Source organism: Vicia villosa, linkage group LG2 (genome assembly GCF_029867415.1).
Source record: "Vicia villosa cultivar HV-30 ecotype Madison, WI linkage group LG2, Vvil1.0, whole genome shotgun sequence".
NCBI lineage: Eukaryota > Viridiplantae > Streptophyta > Magnoliopsida > Fabales > Fabaceae > Vicia > Vicia villosa.
In genome coordinates this window covers 60,807,945-60,829,479 of record NC_081181.1, presented here as the reverse complement: position 1 = coordinate 60,829,479, position 21,535 = coordinate 60,807,945, and the positions used below count along the sequence as shown (strand labels likewise).

Below are 21,535 nucleotides of genomic sequence, written 5' to 3'. Positions count from 1 at the left end.
TTTTCTGAGCTCAAACATATATGGGTTTTCTTGTCCCTTGGATCTTCTCTTCAACTAGGAGTTCTTCTTCGTAATTGATATAGGCTTGGGCCCTATTCACCAGGTTTCTCAAATTGAAAGCTCCTTCCAACCATAGTTTCTTTTGGAACATACAATCTAATATCATTCCATTTTTAATTTGTCATCTGTAGCTCCCACTTCCACTACTACCTTAGTGAATCAATCGATATACTCTCACAATATCACTTTCTTCTTCTGCATGATCCCCATGAGCACGGTAATTATAGTGTGTTTCCATTTTCGAACAGTGAACTAAGCCATGAATGAACCACACCGTACCTTCCACAAGTCTATCCTCCCATTTGGGAGGATTTTGAACCAAGTCATGGAAGCTCTTTTGATGGTTAACGCGAAAAGTTTACATTTGGCAGGTCCCCAAGTATGGTAATAATCCAACTTGTTATTTACACGTTTGATGTGTTTGTCTGGATCCCTAATTTTGTTGTAAATTTCTAGATTTTTGGGGTTTCTCAAGGGATTGTGAGATCCTACTATCATGGATGCTTACGAAGAATAGGTTTACACTTGTTAGATTCCCAAATGAGCGAACCTTTTGCAGAATGTTACAGTCATTTCTCCCTCTGGAGTCATTCAATAGGGGGCATTGTCTTCTGCTTTTGTTACAATTTTATGATCTCAAAACTGGTCTTTGTGGTGTGGTTGTGTCTATTAGAGCTGATTGTGGTAATACTTTGTGGTCATTGCGTAATTTCATTTTGTGCGAAGCTTTGGCTCCAATAAGAGGGCATTGCGAGTTCTCTTCAATTTAAAGTATCATGGCTTCCAGAGCTTGGAGATTTTGCTGTTGTACCATGTTATAGAGATTGTTCACTAGGTCGCTAGCTCCATGCATGCCTAGGTTTTCCTACAATTGTTGAATATTCATGAGCATCTCTTATCTATATATAAATGGTAGTGATGGAGATTGATGTGAAGGCTTGCTTTGGAAAAGTTGTTGCATAGGTTGGAAGAACATAAAGGCTTTGAACGTTCTTTGATCAATTTTTGGAAGAGAAAGGTCATCATGCGCAAGAGTCGATAGAGAAGTCGCTAGAACTGGATCGTTCACTACTAGAGGGAAAGGTGGAGCTTTGAAAGCTTTAGTAGCCGCAACAACAGTGTGACGTTGAGGAGTAGATCTAGTAACCTTTGATGTCACCATGGCTTCGACAATTTTTTATTTGATCTGTACGAGGAAGAGATTGGTGGTTCGAGGGAAGAATATCGCCGGTCTGCGAAAAGAAGATTCGTGATCTAAGAGAGGAATTTCAGTAATCAAAATGAGAAAGATCAATGATCTATGTCTTTGTTGAAGATGTGATTGTTTTTCGTGGAAAATTGATGGGAATCAAGAATCAATTCCCTCAAATGGCACCAATGTTATGTTAAAGAACTGAAAATGCGTAGTAAATTGGTGAGGTGAAGCCTTTGTGCAGTGAAGCAAATTTCCGATACAGTAGAGAGTCAACATCTAAGTAAAAAAAAATGTATAAGCGTGAGATTAAATTGGATGCTTGAAATGACGCGATCTGGTTTTTATGTAATATGAGCGTTCAATTAGATATTAACGATGGGAGATGAGAAATGCGACAAAGAATGTGATTTGATGTCCTCGGCATGGATGATGGTCCACTTGTTTGGTGTGTCTTTCTCTTCAACACTCGTCATTGACACTACTTCAAAAGTCTTGCGCGACGAACCAAAACAACATATATTTTCAAAATATAAAAATTCACGTGAATCTGCGTTTCATATCTTTCTAAGAATCTTCACAAATTCATATCGGGTTATAAAAACTGAATAAATCGTCAATAATATATGCAAGAGAAGAAGGTGTAGCACCATCATCAACATCTTCAGCATAACAATTCACATATATAAGAGCTTCACCAAGAGATTCAGCATTTTAAAAGAAGGTGAGGTATCACATTGCTGGTTTTCGAAGGACCACAGTGGTCACAGACAGTGGACCACAACTATTGGCGGTTCATAGCAGACAACGACATTATTTTTTGTTTTAAAGTTATAAATATGAAAATATCTACTAAACTACAACTGTCGTATATTAATAATTTAGTTGATATTTCATACCTTTATATGTTACTTTATTTATGCGTGTAAATATCTATTGAACTAGATAGCAATAATCGAATGAATTTATCAATAAAAATCACACTTAGTATGATTATAATTTATATCGAATTTTGAGAAAACATTCCTTAACGGTATTCATAATTTTCGTTAACAGTATAAATAAATTCACCAATACTATTTCTACATTCAATCTTACACCAAATACCTACACCGTATATACTGTTTTTATAAGGTGAACAGTATTTTTTATTAAAATAATTTTTAATTTTTAAAAATATTTAAAAAAATTATTTTTAAAATTTATTTTATAACACAAATATAAGAATCCTTTGGTATATGGACATTAAGACAACAAAAAAAAGAAAGTAAATATGCATGACCCATTATGACACTTCACCAGAGAATAAAAATTAACTTGTCCATATGTTATAAAATATCATAATAAGTCAATATGTTATATGGGAGGAGGAAAAAGGCATAGAGAGGGAGAAAGAAAGACATTGATAGAGATATGGGACGATTGCTACCATTTCTGGGGATGATGATAGCTGTTTTATTACAAAGTGGAAGCTTTGTTGTAATTAAACTTGCAACAAAAGATGGAATTAACAAATATGTAATGGTTGTTTATTCCATGGCACTTTCCACCATCTTGCTTCTCCCATTTGCTTTCTTTAACAACAGGTTCCTCTTTTTCTTTCTTTTCTTTTTTTTTTTTTTTTTTAAATTTCCCTTTCATTTTCTTATATCTCTTTGCTCTACAATGTTGAAGGTATTGAATTATTGTTTCAAAAAAACAAATTAAAGTTTAATTTTCATTTGCAGGTCACAGTGTCCTCCTCTCACCTTCTCTATACTTTGCAGCTTCTTTTTCCTTGCTCTCTTAGGGTTTGTGTTTCACTCTTTTTTTCTTTTTTTAAAAAAAAAAAAAAAATATTTAGATTAGCAGTTGATTTGGTACCATACATTTCATATTTCATTAAAGTTGCTTCAAACTACTTTTTCTTTTGTTCATAAATGTCGTTAACCTATAATCAACTTGACACTGACACAAGGACAAAGACATTACCAACACATAGAGAAAAAATTCATTATATCTTTATGGGACAGGAAATTATGGAGGATCTGTATTTTATAGTTTTATTGGATATAATTATCTTAAGTTATAATTAATTTAAAATTTAAATTAAGTGCATAATATTTAATTTTTTCTAAAAATAATAGAGTATTAAATAATTAGATATTGAATATTTTATAAAAACTAAACTCAAGAAGGGTATTAGATTATTTATAAATAATTTAATATAATTTAAAAGTATTTCTTCTGATTTTTTTCCTAATTTCCATTTTTGAATAAATGCATTAACATGGCTATTTTACTGTGCAGAACTTCAACACAGATACTGAGTTATGGAGGCATAGAACTCAGTTCACCGACTCTTGTATCAGCAATGCTTAACCTCATTCCAGCTTTCACCTTCGTACTTGCTGTTGTTTTCAGGTTCTGCAAATATTTTCTCAACTTTAAATGAAAACAATAGGTTGAAACCATTAGTGTAGTCTGGCTAATAAGAACTTGTTTACATTACTTTTGTTTTTTTAGTTTTAAAAATTTGTTTTATAGATATATTTTAAAAAATTATTTTTAAGAACACAATATTCTTAAAAATATCAACACTATTCTAGAATCTACTAAGGACTATTCTAGAGAATATACTGACTATTCTTGAGAATATTCTTATTCTATATATAAATATCAACACCCCCCTCAAGCTTGAGCATATATACCAAACTTGTTACATATATAATTGGTTATGGGGCTTCGAAAGGATTTTGTAAACACATTTGCTAATTTTTCATTGGAGTTAACAAAGTTTGTGGCGATGTCGCCTGACTCAATCTTCTCTCTGATAAAGTGACAATCTATCTCAATATGTTTAGTCCTTTCAAGGAAGACCGGATTTGAAGCAATGTGCAATGCAGTTTGATTATCACAAATAAGTGTCATTGATCTTGCTTCTTCAACACAAAGTTCCTTGAGCAACTGTTTTAACCAAATAAGTCCACACGTTGCCATCACCATGGTTATATACTCTGCCTCGGCACTTGATCTTGCAACTACATTTTGTTTCTTACTTTTTCAGGATATAAGATTTCCTCCAACAAGTACACAATACCCAGAAGTGGATCGTCCATCAATGGATGACCCTACCCAATCAGCATCAGAGTATCCAATTATTTGAGTATGTTCTCTGTCTTCATACACAATACTTTTTCCTGGAGCACACTTGATGTATCTTAGAATCCGGACAACAACATCCATATGTTCCTGGCAAGGAGAATTTAAGAATTGGCTTACCACACTAGCTACAAAAGAGATGTTCGGACGAGTGACTGTGAGATAATTCAACTTTCCAATCAATCTCTTATACCTTCCTATATCAGATTGAGGCTCCCCCTGATTGGGTAGCAGTTGGACACTTGGATCCATAAGAGTATCAGCTAGTTTAGCATTCAACAACCCTGTTTCTTTCAAAATATATATTTCCGCTGGGAAATCACCAAGCCATCTCTAGATTGGACCAACTCAATTCCCAAAAAGTAGTGGAGTTTAGCAAGATCTTTTGTCTGATATTGATTCGAGAGATGTTGTTTCAACAGGAGTATTCCCTGCTGATCACTGCCAGTCATCACAATATCATCCACATATACAATAAGATAGATACACCATTGGGCAGAGTGACGATAGAACACAAAATTATCAGCTTCACTACGAACCATACTAAAATTTTGTACTACAGTGTTGAATCTACAAAACCAAGTTCTCGGAGATTGCTTAAAACCATAAAGAGACATGTGTAGCCTACAAACCATAAAGAGACATGTGTAGCCTACAAACCATATGTGAGGACTCCCCTTGAGCAACAAACTCAGGTTAGTGATCCATATATACTTTCTCTTCAAGATCACCATGTAAAAAAGACATTTTTGATGTCAATTTGAAGATTCCATCTTGGTTACAGGCGAGAAGGTATCACTATAATCCAACCCAAAAATATGAGTGTATCCATTGGCTACTAAATGAGCTTTAAACCGATCGATCTTGCCATTTGGACCAACCTTCACTGTATAAAGCCAACGACAACCTACTAAAGATTTCCCAGCGGTTAAAATTTAACTACTTTTCACCAAGGTTTTATAGGAGCAACTGATGTGAAATCTACCTCAGTGACATACTTAAAGCGTGTTAATTATAGACATTTGATCATAGTTGGTATTATCAACTTCGGTGAAAATTATTGCTTATATAGACGCAAAAAATATCTCATTTCTATATAGAACATTCGTAGGTCTCCTAATGCAAAACCCCAACATCTCTCTCACGCCTTATCCCAATCTCCATTGGGTTTGCACATCATTTCTTCACAAAACAACAAGATACCTTCTCCAACTTGTATGGATCAAGGAAAGGTGTCATGAAATATGCAAGATTAAAACATGAACCTCATTTCTTTGACTTTCTCTTCACATTTTAGGTACGTCAGACATTTTTGTCATTCATGTTATGAGTTGAGGTTGTTGTTGTTGTTCAAAATATTTGTTCTTTATGATTTTTTGTTTTTCTTGCTGTTAAGACAACAAGACATTATATGGTGTATGTTGTTGATTTTTGTTTAGTTATTTCGTTGTGTTTGTTAAGGTTGAATGTTCGTGTTTGTGTCATTTTTTATGTTTTGGTTGAGTTATATTAATGTTTTTGTTGAGGTATATTTTTTGTATAGGCGATATGTTGTTGTCTGTGTTATTGTAGACGTTATTTTATATATATATATTGATGTTTGTGTTTAGGTATATTGTTGTTTTGTTAATGTAAGTTGTTATTTTTGTTATTGTAGATATTTTTGTTGAGGTATGTTTATGTTTTTGTTGAGGTATGTTTTTATTTTGTTAACGTAAGTTGTTGTTTTTGTTGATAAATATTATTGGTTGTGTTATTCAGATGTTTTTGTGGAGGTATATCGTTATTTTTGTTGAGATATGTTGATGTTTTTGTTGATACATATTTATATTATTTATGATGTGTTTATTGAGGTATGTTATTGTTAGTGTTATTCCTTGTACATTGCATTTTTCATTTCATTCAACAAACATGTCATAGAAGATGAGTTTATTATGTTGTATGTGGTTTCAGTGTTTTACCAACCCCTCATTATGTATATAATCTTTTGAATTGAATTAGAAAATAATAATTTGAAAAATTAAGTTATATTAGAAATCAACTTACATTAATCAATATTTTCGAGTTTTCTGCAACCCATTATCTGTATCTCGCTCTTTAATGATTAGAATGTTGTTCAATACATCTAGTTATTCATCCACCACGTCCTTCTCAACTAGTTCTATCTACAGAGTTCATACTTCACAAAATGAACTAGTAGACAAGGAAGTGTTAGTTGAAGAATTAGAAGCATTGAAACAAATTCTAATTATTAAACAGTGAGATACGAACAATGACTTGCAGAAATCTAGAAAAAATTGATTAATGTAACTTGATCTTCTAATATAATTTAATTTGCCATATTATTAATTTTGTAATCATATTGAAAGGTTATATGTTTAGTTAGTAGTTGGTGACATATGCATTCCACATAAGTTATAATAAAATCAAGAGAATATATCACCATAGTCGGAAGCTAAAATCGTGGTGAAATTTAGTGATTTTCCATTTGAAAATGCAAAAATTTTTTTGCGATGGGACATCAAACCAATGGAAATTTTACTTTTCACCATGGTTGGATTTTAAAATTATGATTATATGTTGCGCGCTATATAATTTTTACTGCGGATTCTTGTCTGTGGTGGAATGTAGAACACTTGCTATCACACCCTTTGTTACCCAAACCTAAAATTTGGAGAAATCCTTCTCCCAATTGTGATAAAAAATTATATATCTTATTAGTGTAACATGGGAAAGGCCGGGAGGTGGATATCACAAAAATTAGAGGTCGACAAAAATACAAGACAATACAAAATTTGGGTGATCTCATGCATGAGAGTTTGCGTACATTTCAATTTCTCATTCGGTCTGTCACTTAAAGCATTTCTCCCTTACAAGCCTCATTCTTGAGAGATTGTGTAATCTTAATATTATTTTCACAGGGATACCTATAAATAAGAAACATCAACAACACTCTAGAAAGGAAAACCTAAGGAAGGGTTGGGCTATAAGAAAATTACGCCAGGATAGAGAAAGCTCGCAATAAGATAGCAAGGGAGGCCATCACCTGACAAACTTGGTCATTAATATTAAAGTCAACTAAGCTAAGATAGACTCAACCTTGAGATACAAGAAATATCTATTAAAATAAAACACATCTTGCACTTATAAAATAATGAGCATCTTTGTCTTTCATAATAACGCTCATCTCGCCCTTACAAAATTATGGCCATCTCTCGCTCAAGAAATACTGGACATCTCTCCCTCATAGATGAAAAATATGTTAAGAGACTGTATACATTCTGACTTTTTCTCATAAAGCATCTCACCATTTCCGACCTCATGCTTTAGGGGCTCTATACATTCTAGTCTCTTCACATAAAACATTTCACCTTTACAAGCCTTATGCTTTAGGGGTTGTGTATATTCTAGACTCTATTATTCTCTACATCTCATGCTTTCAGGTCTCATGCTTGAGAGACTATACATATTATGGTGATTTGGGCTAGGTGCGAACACGAACATAACATAACTTGCCCTGGTTTAATCCATCTATGGGTTAGGACTGTTAGACGCTGGCCTAAGGATCTAGAGGGGGGTGAATAGATCTCATAGAGTTTTTCGGAGTTAATTGAACTTTAAGTGAAAGCGGTTCTGAATCGACTCGCGTCTATTCCGAACCGCTATTGAAACGATTGTATATGTGTTAAAACTACTAAACAACTTGAGATAAATGATAAGAGAATATCCTATAGAATCAATATGTCGCTCTAATGAAAATCGATTAACTTCTTATATGATGAACGATGTTTGCAATGCAGTAATAGTGAAAGAAGCAAAAACACAAACACTTGGTGATAATGATCAAATTGATAGTAATTCAATGTGTGATGAATTGTGATGTTTATACAAGTTCTTAATTCACAATTTTAACACTCGAATCGTTAATCAATTTGCAATTATAACCAATTATGAACGGAACTTAAATGAAAATAAAAAAGCGACAAGAACACGATATTTGTTCAGGCAGTTCGTCGATTGTCCTCGCTACGACTGCGTCTGCCCCCAATTCCAAATTGAAATTGGGAAATCTTCCATTAATGTTGAAAGCAGTTTATACAAAGAAGATAGCAAAGCGATAAACAATAAACCAAATTTGTCGATCCTTTGAATCTTCTTCCCCCTTAATCTTGAGTCAGATTAAGGTCTTCCAAGAGCTTCACTTTGATCCCTTTCTGCAGTGTCTTGAATTGCTCGAACACTTGTTCTTCAATCTTCACACTCAGTTGGATCCTTGATGAAGCTTCTTGATAAAAACCCCCAAAATTCACCTATCTTGGAGGACAAAACCCTCAGATTTTATTCACCAAAAACCCCACAAATCTTCACCCACTAGGAATCTTCAATTCCGTTCCATGGACGTTATCGAACTCGATCACTAACCCTCAACACAAGAATGATTATGTGTAATTATGTTGGAGATGACGAAGAACGAAGATGAGAAGCCTTTGTGTATCTTTCAGTTGTTGGTGTTGAGAAGCAATAATGAACCTTGGACAATATATATGAGAGCTTATCAGTTGGAGCAGAGAAAACCAGAACTTTTGGTGTTTTTGATCAATTAGGTCGACCTCTTGTAGTGCTTAGGTCGACCTAGCAGAGGTGCATTAGCTTTGAATGATATTTGCTCCCAGTTAGGTCGACCTGTTAGGGAAGTAGGTCGACCAGAATTCTCTTCAAATGCGTTTTGGGACATTTCTTCAGTTTAGGTCGACCTAGTTGATGTGTGGGTCGACCTAGCAGAAGTGTATGAAATTTTCTCCAATTTAGGTCGACCTGGGTTGACAGTAGGTCGACCTAGCTGCTGCTTTTCTGCATTTTTCTTGTTTTGCTTGTGTTGAGTCGACCTATATGCATAGTAGGTCTACCTGCTCTGTCATAAGTGACTAATGCTTGCTTTTCTTTGAGTTCTTCTGCTTGTGCCTTGTTGCTTGTATGCTTGTTGAGTTTGCCATGAATCAAAAACATCTTTGTGAGTATGATCTTGTATTCACATACTCCCCCTTTTTGATGATGGCAAACCGGTAGTAGAAGCTTTGGCAATAAGTGGTAAAAGCTCCCCCGTACACTCAGCTGAGATCCCCCGTACACTCAGCATATATTCACTCAGCTGAGCTCCCCCGTACACTCAGCATCTATCTCCCCCTTTGACAACATCAAAAGAGATACGAGAAAACAGGAGAGGAGAGTAACGAGAGAAACATAGATAAAACGCTAGCATTCATAGTATAATAGATAAAAGGTAGATAGTGATAACATGAGAGCCAAACATGTTTAAAGGTACACTTTAACATACATGATAATCCAAGAGATTAACAAACAAGGCACAGTACGACAATATGTAAGAATATAACATAATGATAATGAAATGAAATGCAATAATATGATGATATGATGGAGAATGCATCCTAACGCCTGCCCCTTCTTCCTCTTCCTCTTTGAAATGTATGAGGACGATCCTCTTCAACTTGTTCCAACAAATCAAGCACAGATAGATTGAGAGTGTTGAAGCTTTGGCTTATGTTGGCATGACAATGCAATGCCGTTTCCTCAAACTGATTCTGTCTTAGAGTCGAGTTGGATGCAAAAGTCTCAAAATCGCTTTTGTGGTCTTGAACCAAGCTGTACAACGATTGATATTGTCGTTGTTGTTCGTCATAGCGATCTTGTTGGAGCTGTTGCATTTGTTTGAATTGGAGCTGCTGTGTGTCGAAGTGCTGTTGTTGTTGGAGTTGCATATTTTCAAGCATGGAGATGATGTTAGACTGATCCGGCGGAGGTGGAGCCGTGTATCCCCAAGGAATTTCTTCCTCTTGAGGAGGGACATATTGCCAATTTGGATCCGTGTCATGAGCTACATCTTCCATGGTGTGATCCTCATCATTTGCTATTTCTTGATTATTTCCTTCTTCTTCATTTCCTGCAATGTGACCAAATTCCGTAGGATCATCATAGTTGTAGATGATTTTTCCGGTTCCCTTTTGAATGAGATAGTAGGTTTTCTTATTTGGATCCCAATGGTATCCCATGAGGGTTAAGGTTGTTTGGGAGAAGTCTTGATTCTGTTTCATGTGAATGTAGGACAAACCATCGAGTTTCATGCCGAAATGGTTCACGATTGTTTGAATGATCGAGCCATAACATAGAGCAGTAGTATTCTGTTGTACCTCTTGAAACTTGGCAGTTAGAAAGTGTGGCCAGTGCACACGCGTCCTGTTTTGAATCAGGTACATTAACACAACCTCATTTCGTTCAATTCTTGAGAATCCGCCTGCTCGTGGTCGAATGACTCTTGAGATAATCCAGTTGAGGAGCCTAGGATCTCTTTTTAGGTGAAAGACGGCAGGGTCTTTGAGAATAGATTTCATGTAGGCGACATGATCATAGTTGGCTGGAATGTCACTGTCTTCTATACGGACTTCATCTCCCAAGAGTGTAAGACCAAAGATACTTATCCAAGCTCGTTTGTCAACAATATGGGATCTCAACCCCATCTTAAATCGAAAATTACAACCTTCCTCTCTTGTGAACCCTGCATAGAAAGCCCTAACAGTATTCTCACAGTACGGTGTGGCACATTCCAAAAGGGGATGAACATTTTGATGCTGAACAAGACGGTTGAGAGGATGATCCAGATGCGATTTCCTTTCCCTTTCTTGATTTTGGAGGCATTTTTGCTGATGATTTGTGTGAGAGGGATGATTTTTGACAACCTTTGAACTTGAGGAATTAGGGTTGGCCGTACACAATGATATGAGAATGAGTGGGAATGGAAAGAGGAAAGATTAGTTATGTATGGGGATGGGTCGGGTCGACCAACAGACCCAATTTTGAGAATTGTTACAGCAGTGGGTCGACCTAAATGAAGGCTGGGTCGACCTAACAGAAGCAGTGAGAAAAAGCATCAAATTAGGTCGACCTAAAATATGGGTAGGTCGACGTAACTGAGCATTTTTGGTTTCTGTTGAAAATTTTCTTCTGTAGGTCGACTCAGATGCAAGGTAGGTCGACCTAAGTTGCTTCAATTGTTTGAAATGCCTTAGGGATGTTACTATATGATGGATTTATGCTTAGTTACTTGCTTGTATGCCCAAAACATGATATGTCATGAATGGAGATGATAGACACATATATGTAATTGAGATATATGGATAAACATACATGAAGTCACTATAAGCATGTTAATTGATAGCATATTATAGTATCAATAAAATTTTTGGAAGTGAACAACAATCACGTTACCGCCTTCTCAATGTGTAGGTGTCACCGTTTAGTGGAAGCCTTTAGTCAATGTGAAATAATGCCTGGCTTGATAATGAACTACCTTTATACTAAGAGAAATGTTAGCTTGAGAATAACCAATATATAGATATAAAGTAAAGGAATAACTTTAAGAGAAAAACAAACGTAATTAGCCCAAATTAGAGATATCTAATATCCCTAATTCCCTACGAATGTTGAAGTATTGCTCCGTTGCTAGAGGTTTAGTGAAGATGTCCGCTAGTTGCTTCTTGCTCTCTACATGTTCAAATGTAACGTCTCCTTTTTCTACATGATCTCTTAGGAAGTGATGCCTTATTTCAATATGCTTGGTTCGTGAGTGTAAGACAGGATTTTTGCTCAGGTTTATGGCACTTGTGTTGTCGCACATGATAGGTATCCGATCAAGCTTAATACCAAAGTCAAGAAGTTGTTGCTTGAGCCATAATATCTGTGCACAGCAGCTTCCAGCAGCTACATATTCTGCCTCAGCAGTAGATAATGCAACCGATACTTGTTTCTTGCTATGCCAACTTATCAATGAATTTGAGAATAGATGACATGTTCCACTGGTGCTTTTTCTATCGGATTTGCAGCCAGCAAAATCTGAATCGGAGAATCCTACCAAATAGCACTCATTTCCCTTTGGATACCATAGGCCATATGTAGTAGTTCCACGTAAATATCGCAGAATTCTTTTGACAGCTTTTAAGTGAGATTCTTTTGGACAAGATTGATATCTTGCACACATACACACACTAAACATAATGTCTGGTCTTGAGGCAGTAAGATAGAATAGTGAACCTATCATACCTCGGTACAATTTCACGTCAACCTCTTTACCTTTCTCATCTTTGTCTAGGTTAGTATTTGTTGCCATAGGTGTGTCAATTTCCTTCGCTTCACTCATTCCAAATCTTTTGAGCAGCTCTGTACAGTATTTAGTTTGACTTACAAACGTTCCATGACTGAGTTTCTTGATTTGTAGGCCAAGGAAGAAATTTAGCTCACCCATGAGACTCATCTCAAATTCACTCTGCATAAGCTTAGAAAAATCTTTGACAAGTTTTGCATTAGTAGATCCAAATATAATATCATCTACATAAACTTGGACTAAGAGAACATCTTTATCTTTTCTTTTAATAAAGAGAGTAGTGTCAACTTTACCCCTAGAGTACCCTTGACTAAGAAGAAATTTGCTCAAACGTTCGTACCAAGCCCGAGGGGCTTGTTTAAGACCGTATAGAGCACGTTTCAGCTTATAAACATGAGTTGGATACATGTAATTCTCAAAGCCGGGAGGCTGAGCAACATAGACTTCTTCATTTATATAGCCATTTAGAAAGGCACTTTTAACATAGACTTCTTCATTTATATAGCCATTTAGAAAGGCACTTTTAACATCTATGCGTCTGCCCCCAATTCCAAATTGAAATTGGGAAATCTTCCATTAATGTTGAAAGCAGTTTATACAAAGAAGATAGCAAAGCGATAAACAATAAACCAAATTTGTCGATCCTTTGAATCTTCTTCCCCCTTAATCTTGAGTCAGATTAAGGTCTTCCAAGAGCTTCACTTTGATCCCTTTCTGCAGTGTCTTGAATTGCTCGAACACTTGTTCTTCAATCTTCACACTCAGCTGGATCCTTGATGAAGCTTCTTGATAAAAACCCCCAAAATTCACCTATCTTGGAGGACAAAACCCTCAGATTTTATTCACCAAAAACCCCACAAATCTTCACCCACTAGGAATCTTCAATTCCGTTCCATGGACGTTATCGAACTCGATCACTAACCCTCAACACAAGAATGATTATGTGTAATTGTGTTGGAGATGACGAAGAACGAAGATGAGAAGCCTTTGTGTATCTTTCAGTTGTTGGTGTTGAGAAGCAATAATGAACCTTGGACAATATATATGAGAGCTTATCAGTTGGAGCAGAGAAAACCAGAACTTTTGTTGTTTTTGATCAATTAGGTCGACCTCTTGTAGTGCTTAGGTCGACCTAGCAGAGGTGCATTAGCTTTGAATGATATTTGCTCCCAGTTAGGTCGACCTGTTAGGGAAGTAGGTCGACCAGAATTCTCTTCAAATGCGTTTTGGGACATTTCTTCAATTTAGGCCGACCTAGTTGATGTGTGGGTCGACCTAGCAGAAGTGTATGAAATTTTCTCCATTTTAGGTCGACCTGGGTTGACAGTAGGTCGACCTAGTTGCTGCTTTTCTGCATTTTTCTTGTTTTGCTTGTGTTGAGTCAACCTATATGCATAGTAGGTCGACCTGCTCTGTCATAAGTGACCAATGCTTGCTTTTCTTTGAGTTCTTCTGCTTGTGCCTTGTTGCTTGTATGCTTGTTGAGTTTGCCATGAATCAAAAAGATCTTTGTGAGTGTGATCTTGTATTCACAAGGACCAATCTGGGACAACTTAAATGGGCCATGCCGATTATGCCAACCCATGTTTAATATGTCCCATTTCCAATTAATACCATACATACACGAGATGAACATTTAAGTTGTGTAAATAATCGTAAATGGTCGGTCTCAAACAAAGAAGTATGGACTTAATTCCCATTAACCACTCTTATACGAAAAAAAACACATGTCTTAATGACCAATCAATAGACTTTATGGAGACAGAGCTGACCAAAACCACTGTAAAAAGGATATGATCATAGAGGGATTGAGACAAACTTTTCATAGACTATTTGAGACTCTTATTGGTTATGTGCTGGTGGAGTTATTATTCAATGTACCCAACATGTACACATTTTAAGTTTATAATAAATGCATTTGTCACTTTCACTCACTTTAAACTCTATCGAGATAATTAAATTGTCAATCGTTCAATTATTGCAAAGAACTTGTTTAATAGCATAAGGATTTATCTAACTTAAATACCTTAGTTTTTTATCCATGAAACACAAAATCTTTAGATTACGCCATATAGATTTCTTTTTCCAAGTCACCATTCATAAAATCACAGTTAATGTCCATTTGGTGTACCTATTACTATGAATTATTAATGACAGTTAATGACATAAGAACTTGTTATATTTTAGTGGATCCATCTCTTAATTTATGGCTCCAATCATAGTTAAAGAAACATCACTAAACTAAAAATCCAAGTTAAAGAAACATCACTAAACTAAAAATCCAATTCATTTGAATGCAATATCTCAATTATCAATATATTTTCAATGTAATGGTTTAGGATGGAAAAAGTACATTGGAGACATTATAGCAGCCAAGCTAAAGTGATAGGAACTATAGCATCAATGGGTGGAGCATTTGTTGTCATATTGTACAAAGGTCCACCAATCTTCAACATACATTCATCAAGTTCTTACAACACACTTCAATTTTCACCAAACTTGAACTGGATTTTGGGAGGGTTGTTAAGTGTCGGCGATTCTTTAGTTTCATCCATTTGGTACATATATCAGGTTGTAATCATTATCTCCTACACAAACATTTTACATCTATCTTTTGAGTAATGTGTTTTTTTCATGTAAAATTACTCTTCCTTTTCTTGCTGTTTGTTTTAGGTTTCAGTAACAAAGAAATACCCTGCTGTTACAGTCATAGTTTTTTTCCAAGTATTTTTTAGCACAATTCAGTCTGGACTATTTGCTTTAATTGTGGTGAAAGATCAAACTTCATGGAAACTTAAGCTTGATATGGGGTTGATTGTCATTTTTTACCAGGTAATTATTCGTTATTGTTTTTAAACATATGATTAATAGTTTATTGCTTACTAATTAAATTAAATTTAACAGGCAATATGTGCACTAGGAATTCGGTACTTCTTACTAACATGGTGCGTACAAAGAGCTGGTCCTTTCTTTTGTGCAATGTTTAAACCAATAGGAATCGTCTTCACTGTTTTCTTGGGTTTTATTTTTCTTGGAGATGAATTTTATCTTGGAAGGTAAATGTTCAAAACTATTTAGAATAAATACATTTTTTTCTAATACTTTCTGTTGAATGAAATTTTTTCACATAACACTATTTCGCAAATGTCTTTTTTGCAGTTTGATTGGTGCGATTATAATAGTGGTAGGATTTTATGCTGTGCAATGGGGCAAAGCTTCAGAAGAGACAGTTGAGAGAGGGATTGAAAACTTGAAGATGCCGTGTAACATTGTTCCATTGTTACAAAACAAAGAATAACTTATTTATATAAACAATATAAAAACACACTTTCTATAAGGCACATGTCAACATAGAGTTTAACGGAAATGTAGGGACAGTATAAAAAAATTTTACATTATTATCTTATATTATCTTATAGAAATATATATCATTTTGTCATATTATATAAATTATTTAAAAATTATAGTCTAATTTTGCGAGTGACAATCTCTCTTAAAATTAGTTTTATAGACTCTATTATTTCCGGCAAACATGAACATGAAAGTAGGATAGAGTGACTTTTGTGAGGATGAGTCATTGGTTTGATACCTCTATTGGAGAAGAGTTTTTTTTTGTTTTGGTATGGGAATGGATGATTGAGTGAAAATCTCCTTTTGAGATTTCAGGGATTAAACTTTTCCCTAGATAATGACCATGATGGTAGAGGCATGAGAAAAAAAAGGAATTTATTTAGCTGCCTTAGTCTATAGTTCCCTTCTCCATATTAATCTTGGCGTTTTCAACCACACGGCTAAAGAAACATTGGTTTTGCACTAAATTTGGAAACTTCTTCAAGATAGGATTCCAATGAAAGAAAATCTTTTTAAGCGGGATGTCTTACTCAATTCAGGTAGTATTTGAAACTTTGTTTGATCAGAGACAAGATGTTACATACAATGTTGAATTATTGTGTGAGACAAGATAGTTTGAAATAATATATGAACGATTGAACAAAGTAATAAATAAAAGACACAATAAATTGTTAACTCGATTTAGTGTAATTGTCACCTACGTATGGAGGGCAATAGCCTAGTAAAAAAGAAATTCACTAATAATAAGTAGCTAATAGTACATGATGTTTTATTTGAAACATCCCATACTCAAGGCCATTTTTTCAACTCAGGCTCCCCTTGAATTAAAGTTCATTCACTTTCACTTAAACACTCTCCCAAGTGCTTGTAAGTCTTGAGCAATAATAATGTGATAAACTTCAGGAAAGAAAACCACAACTTTGTCTCTCATAGAATGGTAACAAATAACATAGGAAAGAGTTGAACATAATAAGGTCACTCTTTATTTCTTAATCCCCAAAACACCCACTACAAGTCCATATGATGAGTGTATATTTTCTTTATTTATATAGAGACAATACAACTTGAAGGCCTATTTGGTTTTCACAAACAGATCGCGCAGAATCAAGAATCAAACGAATTTTTTCAAAAAATAATGCAACAGAGAATAACGCAGTCAAGATGTCTCAACAACTTAAGTGACAACTTGCGTAGCAATTTGTTGATAAAAATAAGCCAATCCATATGAAATAACAAAACTCACCCTTTAACTACTTTGAGGAAAACAAGAATTTTAACACTTCTAGCATAACAGTTATTGAATACGACTAACAACAAGATAAATAAAATTGAAGTGCATATTCTTTCCCTATTTGCATCAAAAGGGCCAAGGGAAAACAAGTAACTAATAATCTGAACAGAAAAAGAGTACAAAACCAACAAATAAACCTTGAAAATATTCAAACAACCCAGTAGAAAATCAACAAAAAAGGCCAAACAAACTAAATCAAACCGGAAAAGTGAAAGAGATACTATACAAAGACCTCTTCAATAACAACATCATCATAGCCATACTTAAAAAATTTACGATACATATGTGAAAGAGTTGCAACATTGTCTTTCTTATGAGTATGGGGCTGAGAAGTGGAAGCTCCAACAAAACGAGGAATGAGCTTCTTGATAATATCGTTATACAAAGTCTTCCTAGAAGAGGATGTAAAGATGATGTGTTGTCAGTAATTTTCCTCACGAATCAAATCCTTGAGTACGTGAATTATTACAAGCTCTGAAATACGAAAAACATCTATTATTTCTTCTTCAAAACTCATATCAGTGCTAGCAACAGGAGTAATAGAGGGTATCACATTATTGAAATTTTCCTAGGGAAACCCTACGTCTTCGAGTGTTTTATTACTTGTCCCAAATTTTATCTATAGTAATTGAGTCCCTCTAAACTATTTCTTTACATATTTCTTACAAAAGAGTTGTTTTTGTTAAAATGTCTTTTAAATGCATAAAATTGGCTTTTGACTAAAAGTCAACAAAAGATGATTCAAATCAGGATGTTTGTGATCAAAATCAAGAAACTTGTGCAGGCATGATTTGAATCATGAAAATCCTTGACTAATTATGAAATTTTATTTTCCCAGAAATTCACTTTAAGACACATGACTCAAATCAGGAAAAGAGATTACTCAAATCAAGAGAAAGTTTTAGAAATTAGATTTTGGCACTAGACTCATGACTTGAATCACACTTTCCTTTGACTAGAATCATAAAGTGCTAGACTCGAATCAAGAAAGATATTTTCATTTTTTATTTTCTTTCTAGAAGTCTGATTTAAATCACACTTTTATTCGACTCAAATCACTTGACTCAATTCATGTACATGTTTGATTCAAATCAAATAAGCTAAAATATAATTTTTATCATCTTGACTCAAATGATTCTTTCACTAGATTCAAATCATCAATTTTGCGGTTGACTCGAATCAAAGTGTAATTTTTACTCTATTTTAGTGCATCATCTCTAGTACATATAAAATCTAATTTTTTCTCTATTTAGTTCATAACTTGTATAATATTTGCACAATCCACATATCGACCTTTGAGAAATCTTTAGTGTTCATCAATCACACAAATCTTATTTCTTTATTTAACCTTGAATATATTTTGAAGAAATGATGTTTTTCGAGTTTTGTTTATGAAAGAAATGATGTTTTCGATTTTGGTTTAGTGGAGAAATAGATTGTCGTAAATAAAAGATGACATTTGGAGGAAGAAGATGAAGTTCCTCTAAGTTGGAAGTTCGTCTAAGTTTTAGGTTTCACACAGATCACTAATAGTAGTTTCTCGAGTGTTGATAATAACTAAATAGACGGCCAAGATTTGTTGTAGGGCGGTGAAGAAACTCAATAAGCGCGCTACATACAACAATTGTTGTATTAAATAACCATTGTTGTATATCTTTTAATAAAATATAAAAAATGCAGCAGTAGAATAACAACAACCTCAAGATTCGAACTCATGACAATGTTCTACATACAATAACACTTGTATTAAACAATCATTATTGTATATCTTTTGATAAAATATAAAAAATGCAGCAGTAAAACAACAGCAACATTCAAACTCATGACCATGTGCCACTTTTTACCACGGTTGGAACTTCCAACCGTGGTGAAAAGTGGTTTAAAAATAAATAAAAAATAAAATGGTAGGTTCTAGGATTCAAACTCATGACCAAACGACACTTTTCACCACGGTTGGAAGTTTCAACCATGGTGAAAAGTTGACTTAAAATGAAAATAAAAGAAAAGCGCCTAATTTACTAACACTAGAGGACCCATAAGATAATGGTTACCTAAATCTGAGATTATGTTTTATATATATATATATATATATATATATATGTGTGTGTGTGTGTGTGTGTGTGTGTGTGTGTGTGTGTGTGTGTGTGTGTGTGTGTGTGTGTGTGTGTGTGTGTGTGTGTGCCTAAAAGGATAAACAAAGCAGCAGTGATGGTACCTGAACAGTGGCTGATCACGACATATGATAGGAGAAAGGCATATGTTCCAAACCCTGACTTTGAAAAAGAAAGGAAATGTGGGGTTTTGAGGAGGACAGAAAGGGAAGATCATTGGTATAGGTACTATTGAGGTCTCTCTAATTTATCTTAAAAATGTTTGACTTGTAGAAGGACTCAAACATAACTTGTTGAGCATCAATAAATTTTGCGACAGTGGTTATGATGTCTTATTTATTAAGAACATTTGTTCAATCATCAATAAGTCTAATAAATGTGTTTTAATCAAAGGGAAGAGGAAAGGAAATGTTCATAAGGTTAATCTTTCTGAATTAACTGACCAGACGGTAATTTGCCTAATGCTTGTGAGTGATGAGAAATGAATCTGGGACAAAAGGTTAGGTCATATTAATTAGAGGTTAATCTCTAAACTTTGCAATTAGAAACTTGTTAAAGGGTTTCCGGATCTTGATTATTACTCAGATGCTCTGTGTGGAGCATGTCAAATAGGAAAGATTAGTAAAACTTCTTCCAAACCTAAAAACTTTGTTTCTACCTCTAGAATGGCTTCACATTGATTTATTTGGTCCTGTTGGGACTGCCTCAATCAATGGAAAGAAAAATGGATATGATGATTACAACAGATGGACTTGGGTTAAATTCCTTAGATCTAAAGTTGAATCATATGGTTTTTTCAGCATCTTTTTCTCATAAGTACAGTCTGAAAAGGAATTAAAATTTTTTAAAGTTAGAAGTGATCTTGGTGGAGACTTTAAAATGAGCCATTTGAAATATTCTGTGAGAAACATGGAATTATTCATGAGTTCTCCTCTCCTAGAACTCCACAGCAAAATAGGGTTGTAAAGAGGAATAACAGATCCTTACAAGAAATGGCTAGAACCATGATCCATGAGAAACTTCTTCTAATCATCATTATCATTTTCCTTCCCATTTGTCTCCTCTATATCACAGTCCCTAATTTTGCTGATTTCTAGTACATCTATTGGTTTCTTGCTCTCCTGCTTGGCTTTCCAGCTTTGTTTCTTCTATATATTATTTCTTAGAGCTTCTTCCTTCTTTTTTCATACATGTCCAACCTTGTTGTACTTGCTACAAAACAATGGCTTCCATTCATAATCAACTTTTTGTGTCATTTTTTCTCCTTTTGGGTCCCTTATAGTAATTGCATTTTTCAATTCCACTGTTACATTAACTTCAATAAATACTCGAGCATAGGAGACTCTATGCTTTTTTCCAGTACACTCGTCTGTCATAATAGGCTTTCCTATAGCACTAGCTATTTTCCCTATGCTTTTGTTATCCCAAAAAATCAAAGGTAACTGAGGGAAGATTACCCATATTGGGAGAACAAGCAGCACATCTTCCTTCAAGGTGAATGATGGTTTCCATTCTTGTTAGAGCATTGAATTTTTGAAGATGGTGTAAGGCTCCCTCATGAGCATTGCATCACTATCATTCTTGGACCTAAAAATAAACCAGAAAATATCCCTCCTCATTGTAGTATAATTTTGGCAGTGCGACAAAATTCCAGGTGTTCATCATGAATTTTTTACAGCAATCATGGATAGTTCATCTTCGATTGCATACATGATGAAAGCATTCGTCTAGAATTTCATCTCTGACATCGCTTCTTGTCCTTCAATTACAACTTCTACTTCACTATCATTGGTGTTGTGTACTTAATTTCCACTCCATTGGATGGCAACTTATTTCCCTTTATCACATCTACCCATAGTTGAGGTTGAGTTTGCTCAATCCCTTCTTCCTTGGTAGAATCTTTTATTTCAACTTTCCCTCCCTCAATTGTTTCAAGCACTGAATTGTTACGGTTACCTCCTGTTGCATGATTATGGTAGTACCAATCTTCTCATTCAAGTTTGTTGCTCGCGAGAAAAACCTTATCCTCGTTGGTGGAGGCTGCGTCGCCTTCTTCTTCGGTCGGCCTCGACCCATGTCAAACCCTAAAACGATTTCTTCTTAGATCTTGATTTTTTCTTCCACCGATTAGATCCCTAGTCCAAAGACTAGGAGTTTAAATAACCTCACTAGTCAAACCCCTAGAGCATTCGCCAAAAATCGCCCTTGCTGAAAAT

At 34.8% G+C, this 21,535-nt stretch overlaps 1 protein-coding gene across 2 annotated transcripts; it reads left to right on the top strand.

The window, feature by feature from the left end:
• Positions 1-2,537: 2,537 nt before the first annotated feature.
• On the top strand, positions 2,538-15,972 carry LOC131650894 (WAT1-related protein At3g28100-like). Of its 2 annotated transcripts, XM_058920596.1 has the most exons (7): positions 2,540-2,838; positions 2,980-3,042; positions 3,542-3,655; positions 14,906-15,137; positions 15,240-15,398; positions 15,471-15,622; positions 15,726-15,972. In XM_058920596.1, exons 1-7 carry the CDS (start codon positions 2,666-2,668, stop codon positions 15,862-15,864), a joined length of 1,032 nt encoding a protein of 343 aa, XP_058776579.1. In that variant the 5' UTR covers positions 2,540-2,665; the 3' UTR covers positions 15,865-15,972. The 2 variants fall into 2 exon arrangements, with proteins under 2 accessions (XP_058776580.1, XP_058776579.1); XM_058920597.1 differs by lacking the exon at positions 2,980-3,042 and having other exon boundaries at positions 2,538-2,838.
• Positions 15,973-21,535: the final 5,563 nt, after the last annotated feature.